Source organism: Suillus plorans (genome assembly GCF_016647745.1).
Source record: "Suillus plorans strain S12 chromosome Unknown HD556scaffold_53, whole genome shotgun sequence".
NCBI lineage: Eukaryota > Fungi > Basidiomycota > Agaricomycetes > Boletales > Suillaceae > Suillus > Suillus plorans.
The window spans coordinates 193,539-215,214 of NW_024537437.1; the positions used below are offsets into that span (position 1 = coordinate 193,539).

A 21,676-nucleotide genomic window follows, 5' to 3' on the forward strand; every position below is an offset into this window, starting at 1 on the left:
ACATGATGCACTCCTCTGATACATTCATACTCACAATACATCACGATTTCTGCCTGTACATGAACTCGTTGACCACATCACGTCGATTTAGTGTGGTTTCATTTAGTACACCATTGCAAACACTGTTGAATAGCTTTTATGCCCATGTCATCACTCTTTGATCATGATGTTTTATGTAGAACCGATATTCGAGCAAACGCGAGTAATTCAAAAAAAGACCTGCCACAATCAGCACGTTAATCTATGTGCCCATCCGTGTAACACTTATGCATGCCTCTTGCATGCTATGAAGTAGGTATGAAAGATCACATAGTTGTGAATTCTACAGGTCAGACATTCACCGTCAGTAAGTCTTAATCTGTACGATTAGACATAGGTATTTTGTCGCTGTGACAAGAAGGTTTGTGAAGAAGATTGTATTTCTATGGAATATCTTTCCATCAAGAGCGATCTTGACACCAAATGTACAAACAGCTTAATATCCTTTTGTTCAAGTATACGTAAAATTTTTTTAACAAATCTTAATTGTGCGATCTAGTTGCGCACGGCGTCAATTGTGGTATATTACTGTCAATCATACTACTGAGTGGAGAATTGCAAACACATTTAGGCAACTACAAAGTTCGTAAATATATCACCTTTTGATACACCTGAATATACGACAATAGCGAGCTACACGATTACAGCGCTTATCTATATTAATGTATTAGCAGCTATCCAGGCTTCACCACTCCTACTGACTCGAATGTTGACATGTATGGAAACGCAATAATATCAAGAACACATCAGTGCAATATAATACAGTGTAAAGATTATTTTCTGCAAGCAACATGAGTCAGCACGTTCGAGGACGCTTGGATGGTTTCTCTGAATGACGTTTTTCCTACTCCAAGAGCTTTGACTGAGCTGGATGTGTGTTCGCGCCAGATACACCTTTAAATATGGAGCATGCATCTAACAACTTCAGTGCGATAACAGTAGGATGTTATATACCACGGAAGTCGTGCTGGATTCCACTGTAGCACCAACAAGGGATCTAATGTTGTGCGCCTGCACTGGAAACTTTTCAGTCATGTTGGTGTCGCCAACCATTGTAGTGAGTCAGTTAATGAAATATCCACTTACATTGACATATCTTTGCGGCTGCACAGTGAACTTCTTTCTGGACGTCAATTTTTTCCATCTAGCAGTATTTGGAATCGCACAGTCTACAGGCATAAGCGATTAAAACCTTTGGGACTGGTTCTGGTCAGATATTGTGATAAGAGCAAAATATTGGTGAGCGTTTATACACAATGCACTGGCGAAGTCATCAAGAGTGTCAACAGTACCATATATCTGGACATAAGCATTGAATGTTGGCTGGAAGAAATCGTCAAATGACATAGGCACCGGTATGAACTGACAACTTGCGAGTGAATTTCATAAATGACATTCAAACAACCCACCTGATAGATGTCACGAACCAAATCATGATCCATCTCATCTCGGAACAATCTTCAAATGCAATGTGTGCGCCATGTTCATTTTTGCGATTTGAAAACATATGGCATGAAAGCACTGCTCATCACCAGATACGAATAACTGACCCTTTATATGACACCGCTGACAGTCGGGTCGTTCATCTCCGCATGCATCAGCCGCAGATCAAAGCATTCCTTGACTCCGTGTTGGAGGATGCTGTCCTTACTGCAGGTCATAATGGCTGTAAATTTCATGACCTTTTACGACGAGTCATACTGCTGTCTTAGTCAAGTAATGGCCCAAGATACATGCATCAATGATACTAAAATAGCGTAGCACTCGCACGTTACTTCAAGACAATCAATTTTGTCACGACTGTGATATACACCTAATATTGGCCTGAGATCACAGGACTTTTCAACGCAAAACGTGATGATCGCCTTGGAGTAAATACACACAAATGTACATATAAGGAGTTTGCTCGATACTTCACATGGAAGGCTTCTACAAAATCTTTGGATTTGGGTAAGAAAGGGTTCATTTGTGCCGGATGTACTATGTTAGGATAACCGCAGGAGAACTATTTTATCTGCACTCATTTCTGACTGTCGCGAAGCGTCCAACGTGTTTTCAACATTGCAAACCCATTAAGTCACGATGCGTGCTTTGCTCGGCGTAACGTTAGAAAATAATGGAGAGTAGAGACAATGCCTACAGGGCGCACCAGCAATGCAGACGAAACCAGAAGTATGCCAGCTTGTTGTGAGACTTCTATTTATCCGTGTACCGGCAAATCCAGGTGCTATTTGCAAAGACAGTCCTGGACAGTCGGGAAACTAGTTACGTGATTTTAACTTTCCAGTCCCATATCAAGCATGAGTGAATGAGTGGCTAACCAACTTCTTGCTGACCACCCTTGATGTAATAAACATGCGGAACATCTAGAGGAGCTTGCTCAAGTCCACATTATCAAAAATAAGCAGCGAGAGGCATATTTACACATCGTGGACTATGTTGAACATGAACGAGGGAGAGTCTTTTTCCTAAATGGACTTGGAGGTACTGGGGAAACATGTGTGTACAAGGCTGTATGACATCATGTATGTGCAGATGGCTCGATAGTCCTCCATGTTGCCTCATCATATATTGCTGCATTGCTCTACATGGGAGGTGGTATTGCACATGTCATGTTCAATATTTCGATCCACACCCTCAATGAAGACTCGCTTTGACATATTCAAAAAGATGGAGCTTTTTCAGGTCTCATCCGCGTCACAAGGCTCATCATCTGGGATGGGATTTACAAAATGCTTCGCAATGCAGCTGAGGCTGTTGATAATATATGTCATGACATTTGCGGGAGAATGCTCTCTTCAAGTTCAATCACCCATTAGCGCATGTTGCAGGTTTACGAGAATATATTGTTGAAACATCCATTCAAAGGTCACCTCTATGGCAGCACAAACAAGTTCTCAGTCAAACGAGCAATATGCGCGTTGAAGATGGCCATGAGAACCAGGCATCCAGGATGGCATGGTTGAATTTCCAGATAGAATGATCAGACACGAAATAGACACTCTTATTTGCAATGTCTATGGTGGTATGTAGAGTAATTTGTAGATTTTTCAAACCATCTGAGTATGTTCAGCACCGAAATATCCACGCAACACGCAACAATGATGTGGACAAAATCAATGATACAATTCTCACTCAGATACCAGGCAATACAATTATTTGTGTCAGCGCAGACCAGGTCGTCTATGAGGAAGGCGTGGATTGAAATGCTGTGCCATATGATAAATACCCAATGGAGTGGTTCAGCTCACTATCATTGTTTGCGATTTAAGTCATGAATGAGTATAAAACCTGGATCAAATGCTCAATCTGATCCTCACTGTGGCATGTCGAAAACCTTCATTTAAACTTCCGATTACACTCACAATGTCTAGTTTAAGCGCCAGTTCAGCTACAATTACTGCAGGTGTTGTCTTCGACAATGGCCGACGTGTTCAAGGCCAGGGCATCACCTTGATTATAGATACTCTGTAGTTCGGCCCAGAGTGGGTGCCTCTGCTGGAGGCATTGCAATTTTCGACTTTGAGAATCTCACGTTTGATGACATGTGATTTTATTGTCCCTCTTGTGTGTGCAGGATGATGTCGCGCAATGATTTTTCTTCAGTCACATCGCCCAGATTAACAGTTACGAGTACCCTGGCTGATGGAAGAGTATATCGGCGGTGACAACCATTTTCATCTGGGAACAGGTGAATGGCCAGAGGTGATTTTTGTGTATGCTGCACAACAATGCTATCAGCATGCCGAATTACAGTGGCATACCGATGTGTATTGAGTAGGAGAATCTGAAGCTGTTCCATAGTCCGTGGATTGAGATTTTAATGTCGCTGCATTCGCTCATCAAGCGCTACATGTGGGTCATAAACATACAATCGTGCATATACCCCACGTTGACCTTCAGGTGGTATCAAATGACCAATAAGATGACACAACCCTCCGCGAATATGACAGACATAAGACCCCCTCACACTGTTGATTTCATAATCATTATTGAGCCCAAAAGATGTGAATGTGAGTGCGACATTGTAATGACGACATGTTGACGGGAAATCGACAGCTTGAGTAGTCACAATTTCGACAAGGTGCTGGAGGTGTTGTGGTTCATCTTACAATATAGGAAGGTGAGCATGACCCTTGTCACAGCAAGTTCAGAACTCCGGATTTGCCTTTAATAAAGAAGTCAGACACTCGTTCATCCAGTCATGAGCCTTGCAGTGTGAGCATACAATATTCATGCTGTAACGGTCGTGGTAACACCGCGGCTCAGTGTAAGGTTGTCGTGCAAGACCAGGCACGGCAGGAGGTTTTCACGTGTTGGTCCACGACCAATGGTACAGGCTGATGGAGTTTAGCTTCAACTAGCTATGCATGTATTCTAGCATCTCCAGGTGCTATCATATGATTATCAGCATGGAGATGTATATCAATAGGTATTTGCTGTTCCTGGGCGTCGGGACGGGCCTGTGCAGGTTAGTTGTGCCGCTTTTCTCATTCGGCACGTTCGTGTGCCCGACGACGTTGTTCAGCATGGGACGGCCGGTTGACAGAGGCCCAGTCTGAGTGTGATGGAAGATTGAGAGTTGATTGTGTATGCAAATGATCGTGCGAGCTATGGGGATGACTCGTTCGGGGAAGATTCTAGTAGGTAGTAACACTAGTTAACATTCCCGTAGATATGTAGAATACAGCACTCACAAATCATAAGAAGGGTGCTATATCTCCCTGTTGCTTCTGTTCTGGAGATTTGGGCACTATTGTATCACACATAGGAAGGTTCTTGTCTCGAACATCCAGATCTTTTGTGAGAACGTGGCCTTGGTGCGACAGGTGGACCAACAACCCAGTTCAATAAGTGTTAAATGAGAAATAAATAGCCTCAACCGCTGTGAATGTTGAAACATACCTGGAGTAAAAAGTCATGAGAATAAAAGCGCAGGGGCAATTACGTTAGCCTGCACGTGGTTGAGCTATTTGATCATAATAGACTATATTGGAGTTGCATACGAGGTCAAATGTTGCCAAAACCGTTACATGATGTTTCAGATATTGTACATCCGTTTAGATCGAGCGAATAAGAGCTTAGCCGTGTTCAATACAGTAGATACACTTGTTAATATGCTGATTTATATTCATTTGTTAATGCTTCCAATTTACGTTCCTAATTATGCTTTTGCCTTTCGGGTAATACAATCACACGTGAAAAAATTGTCCCATTGTCCGATGTTCAATCGGAGCTATTGGTGGAGTATCACACAGAGCCTGCCCTCAACTGTATTGTGCATGGGGACATAGATTTTTCAATGCCGTTGAGAATATTTCCTGTTCATTGAACGACCGCAATGCCATTCAAGTCAGAACTTGATCTCACCATCGGCGTCATCGGAACAAACGTCCCTCGATCGAGCCCATGCATTACTTGGAAAAATGGACATAAAACAGTTCTTCCAGCCGTTCATAATGAATTCATGCTTAATTTATGCGACCACGTTGACATCCCGCTCATCAGATACATGGCTCAATTAAATACATGTGAATCTACTTCGAACAATGTCCTACATCTGTCAGGCGACACGCTTCAGAATCTTGACGTCATGGCAATCGTTTCCGATGCACTGTCGACAAACCGATGCGTCAAAGTTACAGGAGTACCGTACGACAAACCTCAAGATGACATTACAACCGATTATCTCGACGAACATTTTTCGATTTCGCCCTTAAGACCTGTTTCTATTCACGGTATACACATATTTTGTTCTAATTTTCATATTTGTTCATAAAGATCGTAGATACAGAGGCACGATACAATGATCACGCCGATCCTATTGTTTTCGGTAACATCAAGTCCTTTATCGAATCAATAAACGATCCCACCAAGATCCAAAGCATTCTTGATATACCGCTGGCCCAGACTGCGTTGCCCAAATATCTCAGGCAAGTAATGATATGACTTTCGTTGTTATATCTCCCTAATACATATTCTGAAGTAACCTCGATCACGGCCTTCTTCACGGTTGGAATGAAACGACACACTGTGTTGAGATAAAGTCTAAGATTCATCCCCAAAATTTTACGTCGAAAGGATGGGGACTGCTGAGCCACGCGGGGTTTTTATCCTATCCTCACCATGATGCGGAAGGCACCTTGACTTGGATTAGGATAGAGAGTGGCATCAAGTTTTGGGCGATCTTCCATTTGAAAGGAGGTAGTAGCGATCGCATCCAACTTCAACATCTCTCCGTTCGTCTTGCAGATTATAATACGCACAAGGAATGGATTCTAAATCACTGTGATGGCGAGGTTATTGCGTTACATCCCGGTGATATGCTGTCAGTTCTACGACATATGTTTCGTTCCTCGCTCACATTCATCTTTCAAAGGATCCTGCCTCCTGGTATTGTGCACGCGGTGTATACACCGGTGCCATCCTTTTGCACTGGAGGACATTTCTACAACTATTCCTGTATGCACCTTACAGAACTGTCACGCTACGTCGACGCGGAGGTCGCCAGGACGTCCACTAATCAAGACATGGAGCATGCATTGGAGACGCTGCGTCGAATGGTAATCGCACTTCCATATCTCTCCGGAAGGAAAGGTCTGTATTCATATTTAACATCGATTACGACTCTACTTATGAAATAAATAGTGTTGCACAAGAGATCATTACTAAGCCTTTGCGTCATGGCTACCAAACGACTACATTATCGCGCTCAGGGCGGTAGTAATGAGTGCGTGGAAGAGACCGAGACCGCAAAACCTTGCGCAGATATTGCAGATATTGCTTTTAAGTTTCTTGGCGTTTCTAACAGAAAGCGTCCAGGAGATATCTTATATAAAGGTGATCAGTTTGATCCAGGTCAAGTTATTGATAGGGTAGCACTCCTTACGCAGTTCAAACTTAAGTTAGACTTATAGATCATCTCATTTTCTACTGTATATCAGTAGATTCATAGATGTCGGGTTTAACAATGTGATCAGTGTATTGTGAATATGTATATTCATCCCAAAAAATAGGTGATATATGAGAGTTGAATCGCGTCTCAAAGCATGTCGTGGTGATATAAATCTATTTCTCTGCGATAACTCTCACAGGTATGACTATATATTAAGAAGTGGCGATATCGACATTTCATAACTGTGTAGTCCATGAATGTTCGCTTACATATATACAATTGTGTCCACTCTCTTCAGATCGCGGAAATTCATTATAAGACAGTGCGTTATGTGTAAATATGTTTAAGCAAACGCGATGTTTTTTCACTACAGCGGCTTCTTTCCTTTGAGCGATACACATCTATGTTCCATGCAATAGATGGATAAAGATTGATTGAGACACAAATTATATGATACTGAGATCACTTTGTAACATGCCAATGTAGGTCAAAAATCAATTAAATACACATTGTATTTCATGATTCTCCGCACTGATCCAGAGCGAAAAACTCCTTGCGTGGGGAGAAACCAGATATTATTTAACGCACAGACATTATACACCCTATGGCTATATATTATATATAACATTGTACATTTATTGGCCATTCTGACTATCTCAGATCATGGATCACATCACTGGGATGCTATTGCACCAACTTTTAAGGAAATTGGTGGTTGTGAACATGAGTTATGATCATTTTACTGCCGACCATGTCTTGCTACCAAATATCTATATTAGGATCCCATAACCCTATTGGGACAGGCTAGAATCTTATTAGGATGGCTCTATATGTATCATAGTCATGTAACTACATGATCTTGAACCAATTTTGCAATATCTTTGACCAACATGGGTGGATGTAGGGGGAGGAGAAGACATACAGCATCACAAAAAATTATTGGCAATCCAAAACTAATCCTATCATCTTCTGTGACCTTTAAAATGGTGGGGAGAGAGTTGTTTGAGTATTTGCTGATGTTTATGACCTCTGGTGTCCAACCACCCCTGACCACCAGGTGCACCAAGCCCACCACCTCATAAAAAATTCCTGGTGTCTCAAGACTTGGTCCATCATCTTCTGTGGCCTTTAAAAGGGTGGGGAGAAACTTGTTTGGGTGTTTGCTGATGTTTGTGACCTTGGATATCAGACCACCTTCTGACCTCCAGATACACCAAGCCCACCACCTCATAAAAAATTCCTGGTGTCTCAAGACTTGGTCCATCATCTTCTGTGGCCTTTAAAAGGGTGGGGAGAAACTTGTTTGGGTGTTTGCTGATGTTTGTGACCTCTGGTGTCCGACTACTCCAAACCTTCAGATGCATCAAGCCCACCACCTCACAAAAAATTCCTATCCTTTTGAAACTTGGTCCATCATTTTTACTGGCCTTTAAAATAGTGGAGAGAAACTTGCTTTCATGTTTTCTTCAGTGTAGGACCTCCAGGGCCAGACCACCCCCTGACCTCCAGATGCATCAAGCCCACTGTCTCACAAAAAATTCCTGATCTTTCAAAACTTTATCCATCATCTTCTGTGGCCTTCAAAATGGTGTGGAGAAAGTTGTTTGGTTATTTACTGATGTTTGTGACCTCTGGTGTCAGACCACCTCCGACCCCAGGTGACACAAGCTTACCATCTCATAAAAAATTCCTGGTGTCTCAAAACTTGGTCCATTATCTTCCATGCCCTTTAACATGGTGGGAAGAAACTTGTTTTGCTATTTGCTACAGCATAGGACCTCTGGTGTCAGACCACCCCTGACCCTCAGGTGAACCAAGCTCACCACCTTACAAAAAATTCCTGGTCTTTCAATACTTGGTCCATTATCTTCAGCAAACTTTAAAATAATAGGGAGAAACATGTTTTGCTATTTGCTACAGCATGGGACCTCCAGTGCCAGACCACCCCCTGATCTCCAGGTGTACCAAGCTTACCACCTCACAAAAAATTCCTGGTCCTTCTAAACTTGGTCCATCATCTTGAGAAACATTTAAAATAATGGGGAGAAGCTTTTTTGGATGTGTGTTGATGCATCCCCTATTTTTCACCAGACCAACCCTCTGTTTTTCCCTACACTTTTCCTATGAAGCCCACTGGGATTTAGCATATTCGACCTGACTTTGTTTCTAGCCTTTGGAAATTTATATGGTCAAAACAGAAATAGGTTACAAAGTTCAAAACTTTTTTCTCTTCTTGGGCTGGTACATATGTTAGAGGGATTCCCAAGGATCAATATGAGCCCGGAATGAAAGAAAACGGCGGTTGGGATGTGGAGATAAAGTCCAAATACTGACTTTTTCATACCTGTGACCAAACTCAATATTCTCGACCTCCAGAGACCCTGGGACCTATCACCAATCGATTTCTACGTCTTAAAAGCACCAGGACCATTATTTACAGTATCGGTTTTGAGCTAAAAGTGACCATAGTAAGATATATGAGGTAGGAGGGGGGAGGAGGACCTTCTATATCTCAACAACCTGATTTTTCCTGACAAAACGGGCTTGACCATCGTGTTTAGGGACATCAGGAGCACTCCGGAAAAATACTTTTAGAGGACAAGCAAGTCATGGGAAGCCTAGAAAAATCGACCTTTGAGGGGGGTATCAGGAAAACTCCCATATGTTAATTAGGATGGACTCAAATCACTCTGGGACCATTTCCAATCGATTTATATGATAATAAAACAGTAGGAACATCTCTTTATATACCGGTATTTACATAATATCAAGATATATGAGTTTGGGGGGGGAGGGGGACCCTGCATATCTCAACAACCTGATTTTTCCTGACAAAACTAGCTTTACCATCGTGTTCAGAGGCATCAAGAACTCTCAGGAAAAATACTTTTGTAGTCCTGGCAAGACATGGGAAGCCTGTAAAAATCGATCTTTGGGGGGGGTACCAGGAAAACTTCCATATTTGTCTCAGGATGGATTCAAAACACTCTTGAACCATCTTCAATCGATTTATATGATCATAAAACAGTAGGAACATCCTTCTATATACCGGTATTTACATAATATCAAGATATATGAGTTTGAGGGGAGGAGGGGGACCCTGCATATCTCAACAGCTTGATTTTTCCTGACACAAATAGCTTTACCATCGTGTTCAGAGGCATCAAGAACCCCCAGGAAACATACTTGTGGAGTCCTGGCAAGACATGGGAAGCCTAGAAAAATCGATCTTTGAGGGGGGTATCAGGCAAACTTGCACATCACATTCCATATTGGTTCAGAACACTATGAAACCATCTCCAATCTATTAATATGATCCTTAAACACTGGGAACATCCTTTTCACATCATTATTGACATAAAGTCATGCCTCTTGGTGAAGTAGGTGGGGGGAGGGGGTAGCATGACTCTCAAACCTGATTTTTTCAGATCAAATCAGCATTGCCATCTCATTCAGATTGGTCAATAACCTCTAGATCAAGTTCAACACGAAGCCAGACAAGTCACATGAAGGCTGAAAAAATCAATCATTGAGTGAGGCAGCATGACAGGGGTGACACAGCTTACATAAGCAAAAGCGGTGGACTTGGACTCACTTATACCAAGACTTTGCAAGATCAAGTATTTCTATTGCTGCTCAATATATATGGATCAATTACCTTCATAATGAGCCTGAGATCGAGCCATGCGAGTGATATATTGGTACTGTTGACAATAGTTTGACCCCCATGAAGGGGTGGCAACCAACCTCAAATGCCCCCAGAATCACCAAGTCAAAAAGCCCCCAGAAGCGAAAATAGTTGGTACTGTTAGCAACAGTTTGACCCCCATGGAGGAGTGGCAACCAACCAAACATGCCTCCAGAATCACCAAGTCAAAAAGCCCTCAGAAGCGAAAATAGTTGGTACTATTAGCAACAGTTTGACCCTCATGAAGGGGTGGCAACCAACCAAAAATACCCCCAGAAGCGAAAATAGTTGGTACTGTTAACAACAGTTTGACCCTCATGGAGGGGTGGCAACCAACCTCAAATGCCCCAAGAATCACCAAGTCAAAAAGCGAAAATAGTTGGTACTGTTAGCAACACAGCATTACAGACATTCATAACTTTTAAATGTGATTTTTTTGAATGAAAAGGGCATTACCATCGTGTTCAGAGGACTTATATGGTCAAAACAGAAATAGGTTACAAAGTTCAAAACTTTTTTCTCTTCTTGGGCTGGTACATATGTTAGAGGGATTCCCAAGGATCAATATGAGCCCGGAATGAAAGAAAACGGCGGTTGGGATGTGGAGATAAAGTCCAAATACTGACTTTTTCATACCTGTGACCAAACTCAATATTTTCGACCTCCAGAGACCCTGGGACCATCACCAATCGATTTCTACGTCTTAAAAGCACCAGGACCATTATTTACAGTATCGGTTTTGAGCTAAAAGTGACCATAGTCAGATATATGAGGTAGGAGGGGGGAGGAGGACCTTCTATATCTCAACAACCTGATTTTTCCTGACAAAACGGGCTTGACCATCGTGTTTAGGGACATCAAGAGCACTCCGGAAAAATACTTTTAGAGGACAAGCAAGTCATGGGAAGCCTAGAAAAATCGATCTTTGAGGGGGGTATCAGGAAAACTCCCATATGTTAATTAGGATGGACTCAAATCACTCTGGGACCATTTCCAATCGATTTATATGATAATAAAACAGTAGGAACATTTCTTTATATACCGGTATTTACATAATATCAAGATATATGAGTTTGGGGGGGAGGGGGACCCTGCATATCTCAACAACCTGATTTTTCCTGACAAAACTAGCTTTACCATCGTGTTCAGAGGCATCAAGAACTCTCAGGAAAAATACTTTTGTAGTCCTGGCAAGATATGGGAAGCCTGTAAAAATCGATCTTTGGGGGGGGTACCAGGAAAACTTCCATATTTGTCTCAGGATGGATTCAAAACACTCTTGAACCATCTTCAATCGATTTATATGATCATAAAACAGTAGGAACATCCTTCTATATACCGGTATTTACATAATATCAAGATATATGAGTTTGGGGGGGGAGGGGGACCCTGCATATCTCAACAGCTTGATTTTTCCTGACACAACTAGCTTTACCATCGTGTTCAGAGGCATCAAGAACCCCCAGGAAACATACTTGTGGAGTCCTAGCAAGACATGGGAAGCCTAGAAAAATCGATCTTTGAGGGGGGTATCAGGCAAACTTGCACATCACATTCCATATTGGTTCAGAACACTATGAAGCCATCTCCAATCTATTAATATGATCCTTAAATACTGGGAACATCCTTTTCACATCATTATTGACATGAAGTCATGCCTCTTGGTGAAGTAGGTGGGGGGAGGGGGTAGCATGACTCTCAAACCTGATTTTTTCAGATCAAATTCGCATTTCCATCTCATTCAGATTGGTCAATAACCTCTAGATCAAGTTCAACATGAAGCCAGACAAGTCACACGAAGGCTGAAAAAATCAATCATTGAGTGAGGCAGCATGACAGGGGTGACACAGCTTACATAAGCAAAAGCGGTGGACTTGGACTCACTTATACCAAGACTTTGCAAGATCAAGTATTTCTGTTGCTGCTCTATATATATGGATCAATTACCTTCATAATGAGCCTGAGATCGAGCCATGCGAGTGATATATTGGTACTGTTGGCAATAGTTTGACCCCCATGAAGGGGTGGCAACCAACCTCAAATGCCCCCAGAATCACCAAGTCAAAAAGCCCCCAGAAGCGAAAATAGTTGGTACTGTTAGCAACAGTTTGACCCTCATGGAGGAGTGGCAACCAACCAAACATGCCTCCAGAATCACCAAGTCAAAAAGCCCTCAGAAGCGAAAATAGTTGGTACTATTAGCAACAGTTTGACCCTCATGAAGGGGTGGCAACCAACCAAAAATACCCCCAGAAGCGAAAATAGTTGTTACTGTTAACAACAGTTTGACCCTCATGGAGGGGTGGCAACCAACCTCAAATGCCCCAAGAATCACCAAGTCAAAAAGTGAAAATAGTTGGTACTGTTAGCAACACAGCATTACAGACATTCATAACTTTTAAATGTGATTTTTTTGAATGAAAAGGGCATTACCATCGTGTTCAGAGGACTCAATACCCCCAAGTGAAACGTCTATTTGAAGCCAAGCAAGTCATATGAAGGTTGAAAAAATCAATCATTGCTCGAGGTGGGTCTGCTTACATAAGCAGAAAAAATGCGGAGGCAGCACAATGAGGTGGTTATTTTTCATGGACAAACTCATGTTTCCAGTGCATTAAGCAGGTTATATCATATTCAAAACAATTTCTGCTTCAAGTCTGGCCAATCACATGAACACACAAAATATGAAACTTGAACAGATGCAGCCAGCCAACTGAACTGAACTGACCAACATGACTTTTGTGACTCAGACAAAAAGCTGAAATCATGGCAGGACAACACTTAATAGCTTGCCATGTGGAAATGAGAAACAGGTGAACTCATTGTGAAGGACTAGGTTCAAATCCTCGTCCTGTCATGTTTTCAGTGTTCAAACTGGTTCGTCTTGACTCACCAGTATGAGTTCACCTGTTTCCACTTCCATATGACAAGCTCTGAAGTTTTTGTCTTCGACGATAAGTAAGACAGCAAGAAAATCGCTACATGTTTGGATGAGAGGTGAGGAAGGTGAAGGTGGTAATCAATCTTGGGACGAGGCAGATGGCACTGCTTATATAAGTTTCCATTGATTTGGCTGTCATGGAGGATGGTAGGAGATGAAACCAGCTCCAGCAGGTGTTGCAATACTTGATTAATGCGAGTCGTGACACAGCTGTGAGCTGGCTTCGTCTCCTACCATCCTCCATGCCAGACACAGCCAACTCAATGGCAAATTGGTTGGCCTGTCTTGCCGCCTTAGAAAAATATTTGACGATAGACAGATATCAAAACCACCAAGAAGGTAAGTACCACACTTTAGATTACCACCTTCATCCTTGATGTCATTGAGTAGAAAAACAAGTTTCTCTCTCCATTCAGCCTCAGAAAGAAACAACACATCTTCATTTATATGAGAAAAACAAAAATAGGGTTGAAATATCGACAGCTGAAATCATGGCAGGACAAGGATTTGAATCTAGTCCTTCCCAACTCCAGGGGGGGACGTCTTAACCACTAGACCGTCCAGTCATTACAGTTAGAGACAAAGATGTGAGGAAGGCGAAGGTGGTGATTTTGTGACTGGTGCATGTCTAGAATAGATGTCAGAACAGGTAACACAGACTCTGCTTCATCTTGAATCACCAGGATGGGTTCACCTGTTTTCCAGTTCCATACATCAAGCTCTGAAGTGTTGTCTTCGATTATAAACAAGATAACGAGGAACTCGCTACATGCTTTAGAGGAGAGGCAGGAAGCTCTGGACTCTATGAAAGTTCTCTCGCCCAATTTGCCGTTTGTTTGACTGTGTCTGGCATAGAGAATGGTCGCCATGCAACGGTCCCACCCATCCCAACCTCATATCTTCATCAATCAGGTCGGAAAAGCAGGAAGCTCTAGACTCTGAGACAGTTCTCTTGCCAAATTTGCAATTGAGTTGGCTGTGTCTGTCATGGAGGATGGTAAAAGATGAAACCAGCTCCAGCAGATGTTGCAATACTTGATTAATGCGAGTCGTGATGCAGCCGTGAGCTGGCTTCATCTCCTACCACCCTCCATGCCAGACACAGCCAACTCAATGGCATATTGAGCAAGAGAAATTTCATAGAGTCCAGAGCTTCCTGCCTCTCTGACCAGATGGAGGGAGTCAGTTACAATTAAAGCTGAAATCATGGCAGGACAAGGTTTTAAACCTAGTTCTTTCCACCTGTGGGGGTGACATCTTAACCACTAGACCGTCCAGTCATTACAGTTAGAGACAAAGATGTGAGGAAGGCGAAGGTGGTGATTTTGCGACTGGTGCATGTCTAGAATAGATGTCAGAACAGGTAACACAGAATCTGCTTCATCTTGAATCACCAGGATGGGTTCACCTGTTTTCTACATGCTTGGATTCTGAGCTACTATGGAAATACCATGCTATAGCTAAAGGCATGAGCTATGTTCTCCAGCTACATGGCCCTATACAAAGAGATAGTCTAGTAGTTAAGATGTCCATCGGGAGTTGGGAAGGACTAGGTTCAAATTCATTGCATCTATATAATATAACATCATGTATATATTCTAATCCACATCCATTTCATCATCTGTCGCCACATGTGCTGATTCACCCATTGGGAATGGCCTGGACTTGCGAGGACGTGGGGGTGGGGGTACCCTTTTGTTTCTCTTTTCCATAGTCATCTTTTTGTGAATCTCCCGATGCTTTTGCCTCTCTGTCTTCCTTCTCAAATTCCCATCGGTGTCAAATGGTTGCGAGTCCATCAGATCAGCCGCAAATATGCGCTTTCCTTTGATCACCTTCATAGTCCGACGCGCTCTTGGAGCTCTCCTCTGACTCTCGCCCCCTCTTCCAATGCGGTCGATCCTGTAAAATGCAGGATTTGTTATGAATACTATGGCATCCTTCTTTTGGATCCACACCCTCGCACCACTCGCAGGTAGACAGTGAAGTTCAGAAAATACATCACGTAAACCTTGCTTTAGCGACTCCTGCTGATCCCCATCTAATGTCTTCATTGTCCTATGGAATTCTGCGATGTATCCATCTCCTTCCCACAGTAGACACCACTGAGCATTGCTCTTATGGGGAGCATCAGGGTCAGGAAAAAATAATGAGCATCTGTCCACAAAGGCTCTTGACTTGGGACCCAAGCGACCTGGAGTTACGCCTGTATGGTCATGTAAACCAGCATTGCAGGCTTCAAAAGCGACGGAAGCGAGTGTATCGTCGATGCTTGTTATTGTCCAGCACTTCATGGCATCATAAAGCGAGTTAGGGTAGGGTATGATGCCTTTCATGACTTCTTGCGTCAGCATGAGCCACATATGCCTTGTGAACATTACGACCAAACGTCCAACAGTGAGTTGAATGTTGGACATCCTGGACGTCCATGACCATTCTCTCATGATCGTCCCAGGTGAGTGTAAGATGGCTGTCTTGAGGCTAGTCCAGGTTGGCGTCCGACCAAGAGGATAATCTTTTGATTCTGACTCATTGCTTCGCCATGCATCCATCCTTCCCACTGCTCTGTCCCTTTGCGCCTTTGCGGTTACGCCCATAAGTCCCAAAACATTAACATCATCGATTTGCTGCACCTCCTCCAAGCATGTGTCGCTGTTTATATCAAAATCCTGCAAGAAAAACATTCCTGCTGTCTCGAGTACATTCCTGTATTCAAGGAGGGTGAGGGATTCACGGACATGGGAGTCATAGATGATAGGGGTTGATGTAGTCGAGCGAAGCATGTGGTTTAGCAGACCAGTCAGGATGCCAAGATTTGGAGGGTTCTTTTTTACAATGCTTATTTGGGTCCTTTGAATCTCCCGTACACGTCGCCTGATAAGCTCGAACCAGATTGTGGATGGGATCCATAGTATTGGATCTGATTGCAGATATTGAATAGCCTGCATTGAAATTATACAGGGTAATTGAGCTTGCATGAAAATCATGAATGAATGGAGTATGAATAACCGACCTTGCTTTCTATATTGTCCAACATGATCCTTGCTGCGTTACCACTGACCCTATACTCATCTCTAACACCGTATGTCTTCCCTTTGCAATGATCGACCACCTTCATGATGTCAAAGCATTCAGCCATGTATGAAGGAGATAGCTTGTATGCATCGCTGTCGGAAGCAAAGTTCGCCTGGTTGTTGTTCGTGCGGATCGACTCGTAGTATAGATTATAGGTGCTCCTGAATGCTATGTGCGTCTGCTGCGACCTTTCCTGTTGCATTTCTGCCTGCAGCGCGCCATATCTGGACAGCATGTTATGGTGATGTATCTCGCCTCGCTTGTAGCCTCCCGCACCAAACGATGCCTCCAACGCATCTAATCTCCACACCCCGACGACAGGAACATCTGGAGAGCGAGGCGTGAATGAGATGCCCACATCGACCAGAAGCTCCCCATGCCTCCGGTCCATCATATATGACCAGTCAAGGTCGGACAGATTTCGACGCAGGGCCTCCTCTGGTCCTGAGAAACGGCCTCTCTGTCCATCCTTTGTCAGGAGCTTGATTCCCTTTCCCTCCAGAATAAAGAACAACGATCCATACATACTAAGCTCTCCCCCTCCATCACGTATGCGAGCTTCCATACGGTTCTGAACATCTCTGAAGTCATCATCAGAGAGGGGCATCGTCTTTGGAGGTCCCCATCCGCCTTTGCGTCCATCTCTACCTCTCGCCTTATATCTTGCCTCCTCCAAAGTGTGCTTGAGGTAAGGCGCCCAGCTGACGTCGGTGCAGTCTCCTACGGATGGCAGCAGCACTCTATCCCAAAAGATATCCAAGACCTCTTTTGGCATCAGGGTGATTCTACGACCATTCATCGGATGTTGATGTATCATCCTTGGGAATGCAACATAAAGATTGAGTGTCGAGGAAGCGGAGGATATGCGCCCAATAGAGGCGTGAGGGATGGCAGACATGGGAAATCTTTTGGACAGCCATTCCATTCTTCCACCAGGACTGTTGGCATCCTCTTCTGACTGCGGTATTATAATGTCGACATATGTGTGATTGTGCTTGAATATGCCAGGCTTTGTTTGAAATGGCGGAGTGATGTAGATCCCCACAGAACCCTTGCATCGGAACACCTTTGTCGTCCAAATTATACTGTCTATGTCCACCGATGTCTCTATCTCATCCTCTGAAAATGTGATTGAATCTCTTTCCAGGTCGACGTATAATGCAGGGCCATCACCATATCTATGACTTGTGTGGCCACGGACAAAGGCATTGTGTCCGAACCTACATTCTTCATGCAGAGGGGGGTCGTATTGCGCTGAATCGATGAGTTCGGAAGCAGAGAGGATTTCCACATCTGTAACATGCGTGTGCCGTGCTTCTTGATATGGACCGAGGCGTGCAAGGCTGTATGCACCCGTCACTCGATCTGGAATCTGATTTGAAGCATCATAGGAGCTGGTCGTTCCAATAGGCATGATGTGGTCCATGGTGGCCGTGGGGTCGCATTGATAGAATATATGGAATGAGCTAGGCGTGATGCGATATCCATGGTCGACCCAATTTACCCAGGCAGTAGAGAGTTGGATTTCCCCAGCACACAACGTCGTCGTTGGATTTATATCCCTGGGTTTTATCAACATCTCGATTGTAGGCCCACCTTCATAATCGTCGAATGCGAGGTCATCCTTGAGCCACCTCCTACCTGAATATGCAGAAAGGGGGAGTGGTGGAATTGGACGTGGAAATCGTTTGTTGCTTCCTAGATTCAAGTTTTTCACTCGCCTCCGAGATGCTAAGGCAGATTTGGAGCGTTGGGAGTCGCCTGCATAATTTACATGAGGTAGTATCTCTGGTTCCAATTCGAGGTGTGTTCCAACAGAGCGAGGGACTATTGAATTGCGGTGTCGGGATCCTGCTAGTTGTTTGTTCGCTTTCAACAACTTTGCAAGATGCACCTTCCTGGCTGCAGGTAGGGAAATGCCGAGTGTATCCTCGCCTTCGCTCCATTCAGCATCCAAACCATCCTGATCGACTAGGTTCATATCTCCATTATCCTCATTTTGGGAGGGGATTTCATTATCCTGGTGTAGAATGGGACGTTGACACATCGAGCAAGTGGCGCTCAAGATAGTCAATTTACGCATGAGCTCGAGGCACTCAGCCTGGTGCCGCCCATTTTGAATCGCAGAGATAACATCTTCATCTGGCACATCATCCTCTCTCCAATAATCTTGCGGACCGTCCAGTAGAATCAGGTAGTCGCTGCAGCTGAGTTTGATGCGCCCGGCGATTTTATGCAACATGGTGATGCGCAGTATGTGGCCGCATTGGACTTGAAGCGCTGGCAGGTTGCCATGCTCATCTAATCCTGAGGTGAGGCATTGCTCAAGCATGGAGCAAGTAATAGGACCACAGTCCACTCCATTCTGTGTCCAATCCTTGTGTATCACGGACACATCGCTGACATCCCCTGTACTCCAGCCATGAAGCGATGCAATTCTCCTCCAGTATTGTGGCCCACTCCAATCATTCCAATCATGTAAATCCACTTCATCGACGTCCATTACTGAGTCAGGAATATGGCGACCCATGACATGCGCTGTGCATCGTCGATAGTCAAAAATGACTGCGAAGAAGTGATCGGAATGATGGACTATGAATCCGACAGGGACCACAGGACATGTGCCTCTCTGAGGCAAGAAATGGCTCCTCCTGAAGAGCTCCAGTTCTTCATCCATCATCTGATCCACCATGGCTGCATACAAGTCCACATATCTCATGCATGACCTGCCCAGCATCTCATACCACACATTGGACAAATAAAAGTTTGCTACTGTCGCATCAAGCCATTCATTTAGTCCGAGTGTTTTCCAGTTGTGCCATGCAGACGTCCAAACAATTGGTCTGGCCATTGCACAAGCTGTGATTGAGTTATAACTGTGTATTCATTGACCACACACCAATGCGAACTCACATGCTATTTCCTCCTCCGTTGGTTCAACCATTACAGTCTTTTTTCCATCGATTGGTGGTAATTGTAGCTCATCTTGCTGTGATGGTGTAGGTCTATATTCGTGATCTGGTATTGCTCTCTCAGATGATGTCTCAGATGGTGGAGTCGGGCAGTATGCTTCATCATCATGTCTCCTATCGCGTGAGGCTGCATTACAAACATTGAGTTCCTCAAATCAGCTGTGAGATTATTTGAGCGCTCACAATGTGGTCCTTCATAGTCCTTTTGTCCTCCTTCATCTCCCGATTTGTAACGGTTCTCATGTGCGATGTACTCGAATTCATAGCTATCCTCCCATCCCACAGCCTTCTTAATATGCACCAGTTTTTTCTGTCCTGTAACCTAACAGTTAGCAGGCTTGTATATCATGTATCAAATGAAGACAAACCTGCCCCACGGGAATGCACAGATTTTGTTTTTGGACGGCCTTTAATATTCTTCTGAGTTACATGTGTGGAATTTCCATTGGCCTTCACATATGCTGCAGATGCTGGTGTAATGTTACTTCCTGGTACAGGGCTGACAGTAACACGGATCGCATAAGATTTTCTAGCTTTCTGTCCATGACCCCATCGATGTGTGCGTGAGATGTGACTGGTCTGCGTGGTGTATGATGACTCTATGAAATAATTTCGGGAATGCGCAAAATGTTACTACAGTGATCCATCTCAGGCGAAATTTTATTGAACTTACCCTGTGGTATATTATATTCATCCACTCCCTCCTGATCCTCCAATTGATTGTTATCATCATATGAGATTTCATGGTAATATTTTTTGGTGCGAAAGCGACTCCTAGTCATATTGATTAATGTCGGGTGTCTGCATGCTTCGCATATAGCACTTGAGGCGGCCAATTCATCTAGCAGACCTTGACATTCTATAGGATACTTCTTATGCTGGATTGCATAGATGATATCTTCATCAGGAATTTCGTGAGATGTACACTGTGCTTCGGCATTTTCTAGGAGCACAATGTAGTCTCTGCACCTGATCGCAATCTGCGCAGAAACAATGCGGAATATCTTCATGCGCAGTGTGTGCCCACAGTGTATGTGTACTGGCGGCACATTCCCGTCTCTGTCCAACCCAGCTGTCAGAATTTGCTCAAGCACAGAGCATGCTATAGGGCCACAGTCTACTCCATTTTGCTCCCAGTTTTGAGCTCTGATGCTAACATCGGTAGGATCTCCTGCCGTCCAACCATGGAGTGCTGCAACGGTCGTCCAATATCCAGGTCCTCCCCATGCCTTCCATTCATCTCGGTTGGTGCCATCGACATGCATTGTATCATTTGAAATATGGCGGCCAAGGATGTGTGCTGTACGTCGTTGATAGTCAAATATGACGGTGAAGAAATGGTCCCATTTGTGGATGACAAATCCCACAGGAACTACAGTACATGTAGCGTTTTGAGGGATGAAGTGGTTCCTCCTTATGCTTTCCAGCTCATCGGCGCATAGGTCAATAGCCATAGCTGCATACATGTCCAGATATCTCATGCAGGATTGGGCTTGCCGATCATACCAGACATGTGAAAGATAAAAGTTTGCCACTGTCGCATCAATCCACATGTTTGATCGAAGGGTATGCAAATTGTTCCAGGCATCTGTCCAAATAGTTGGTCGTGACATTGCATGAGCTGTGTCTTTAATTAAAAATTATTTATATCAATATTCCTTGTAGAGATACACTCACAATCAATGTCAGTAATGGTCTGTGTACCTGGAACTTGTGACAGCGACTGGATAATCTGTGATTCTGATGGGTTTGTCCGATGCTCTTCATCATCCACTTTTTTTTTTTGCGAATCGAAATTTTCTAAGGCAAGTCAGCGTCATTTTCTATCTATATCAATCAAATAAGGCCCTGAGGGGCTTCTGTCCTCACCCATGCTATGACCATGTAGATCACTATCAACGCCCATTTTTAAATGATTCTCTCCGGACCTTCCTGGAATTTAATGTTCAAATATGTTGACCTTATGTCATACAAAATTACTGACCCACCACCCGCTTTTTTGGACGTCCTCGAGCTTTCTTTGTTGTTTGAAGCCTGGTTGATTGAGTGTCATCCGTGCTTCCGAT

The 21,676-nt window shown here is 43.7% G+C and overlaps 3 protein-coding genes and 1 non-coding gene across 4 annotated transcripts; 1 reads left to right on the forward strand and 3 right to left on the reverse strand.

Moving 5' to 3' along the window:
- Positions 1 to 5,380: 5,380 nt before the first annotated feature.
- On the forward strand, positions 5,381 to 6,956 carry HD556DRAFT_1446460 (uncharacterized protein; the record flags this gene model as incomplete). Its single annotated transcript, XM_041307094.1, has 5 exons — positions 5,381 to 5,777; positions 5,828 to 5,976; positions 6,093 to 6,367; positions 6,419 to 6,636; positions 6,688 to 6,956. 5 exons carry the CDS (start codon positions 5,381 to 5,383, stop codon positions 6,954 to 6,956), a joined length of 1,308 nt encoding a protein of 435 aa, XP_041157093.1.
- A 712-nt stretch (positions 6,957 to 7,668) lies between these two features.
- HD556DRAFT_1310893 (uncharacterized protein) lies at positions 7,669 to 8,670 on the reverse strand (the record flags this gene model as incomplete). Its single annotated transcript, XM_041300469.1, has 4 exons — positions 7,669 to 7,704; positions 7,857 to 8,060; positions 8,137 to 8,286; positions 8,608 to 8,670. 4 exons carry the CDS (start codon positions 8,668 to 8,670, stop codon positions 7,669 to 7,671), a joined length of 453 nt encoding a protein of 150 aa, XP_041157094.1.
- A 5,385-nt stretch (positions 8,671 to 14,055) lies between these two features.
- On the reverse strand, positions 14,056 to 14,129 carry HD556DRAFT_t89. Its single transcript has one exon. It is a non-coding gene; the product is annotated as a tRNA-Gln (tRNA).
- Positions 14,130 to 15,161: 1,032 nt separating this feature from the next.
- On the reverse strand, positions 15,162 to 21,232 carry HD556DRAFT_1242888 (uncharacterized protein; the record flags this gene model as incomplete). The annotated part of the gene is made up of 5 exons (XM_041298325.1): positions 15,162 to 16,505; positions 16,577 to 18,465; positions 18,598 to 19,289; positions 19,751 to 19,881; positions 20,987 to 21,232. Coding segments are annotated over 5 exons (4,302 nt in total), but the record flags the coding sequence as incomplete, so codon positions are not given.
- Between the last annotated feature and the right edge of the window lie 444 nt (positions 21,233 to 21,676).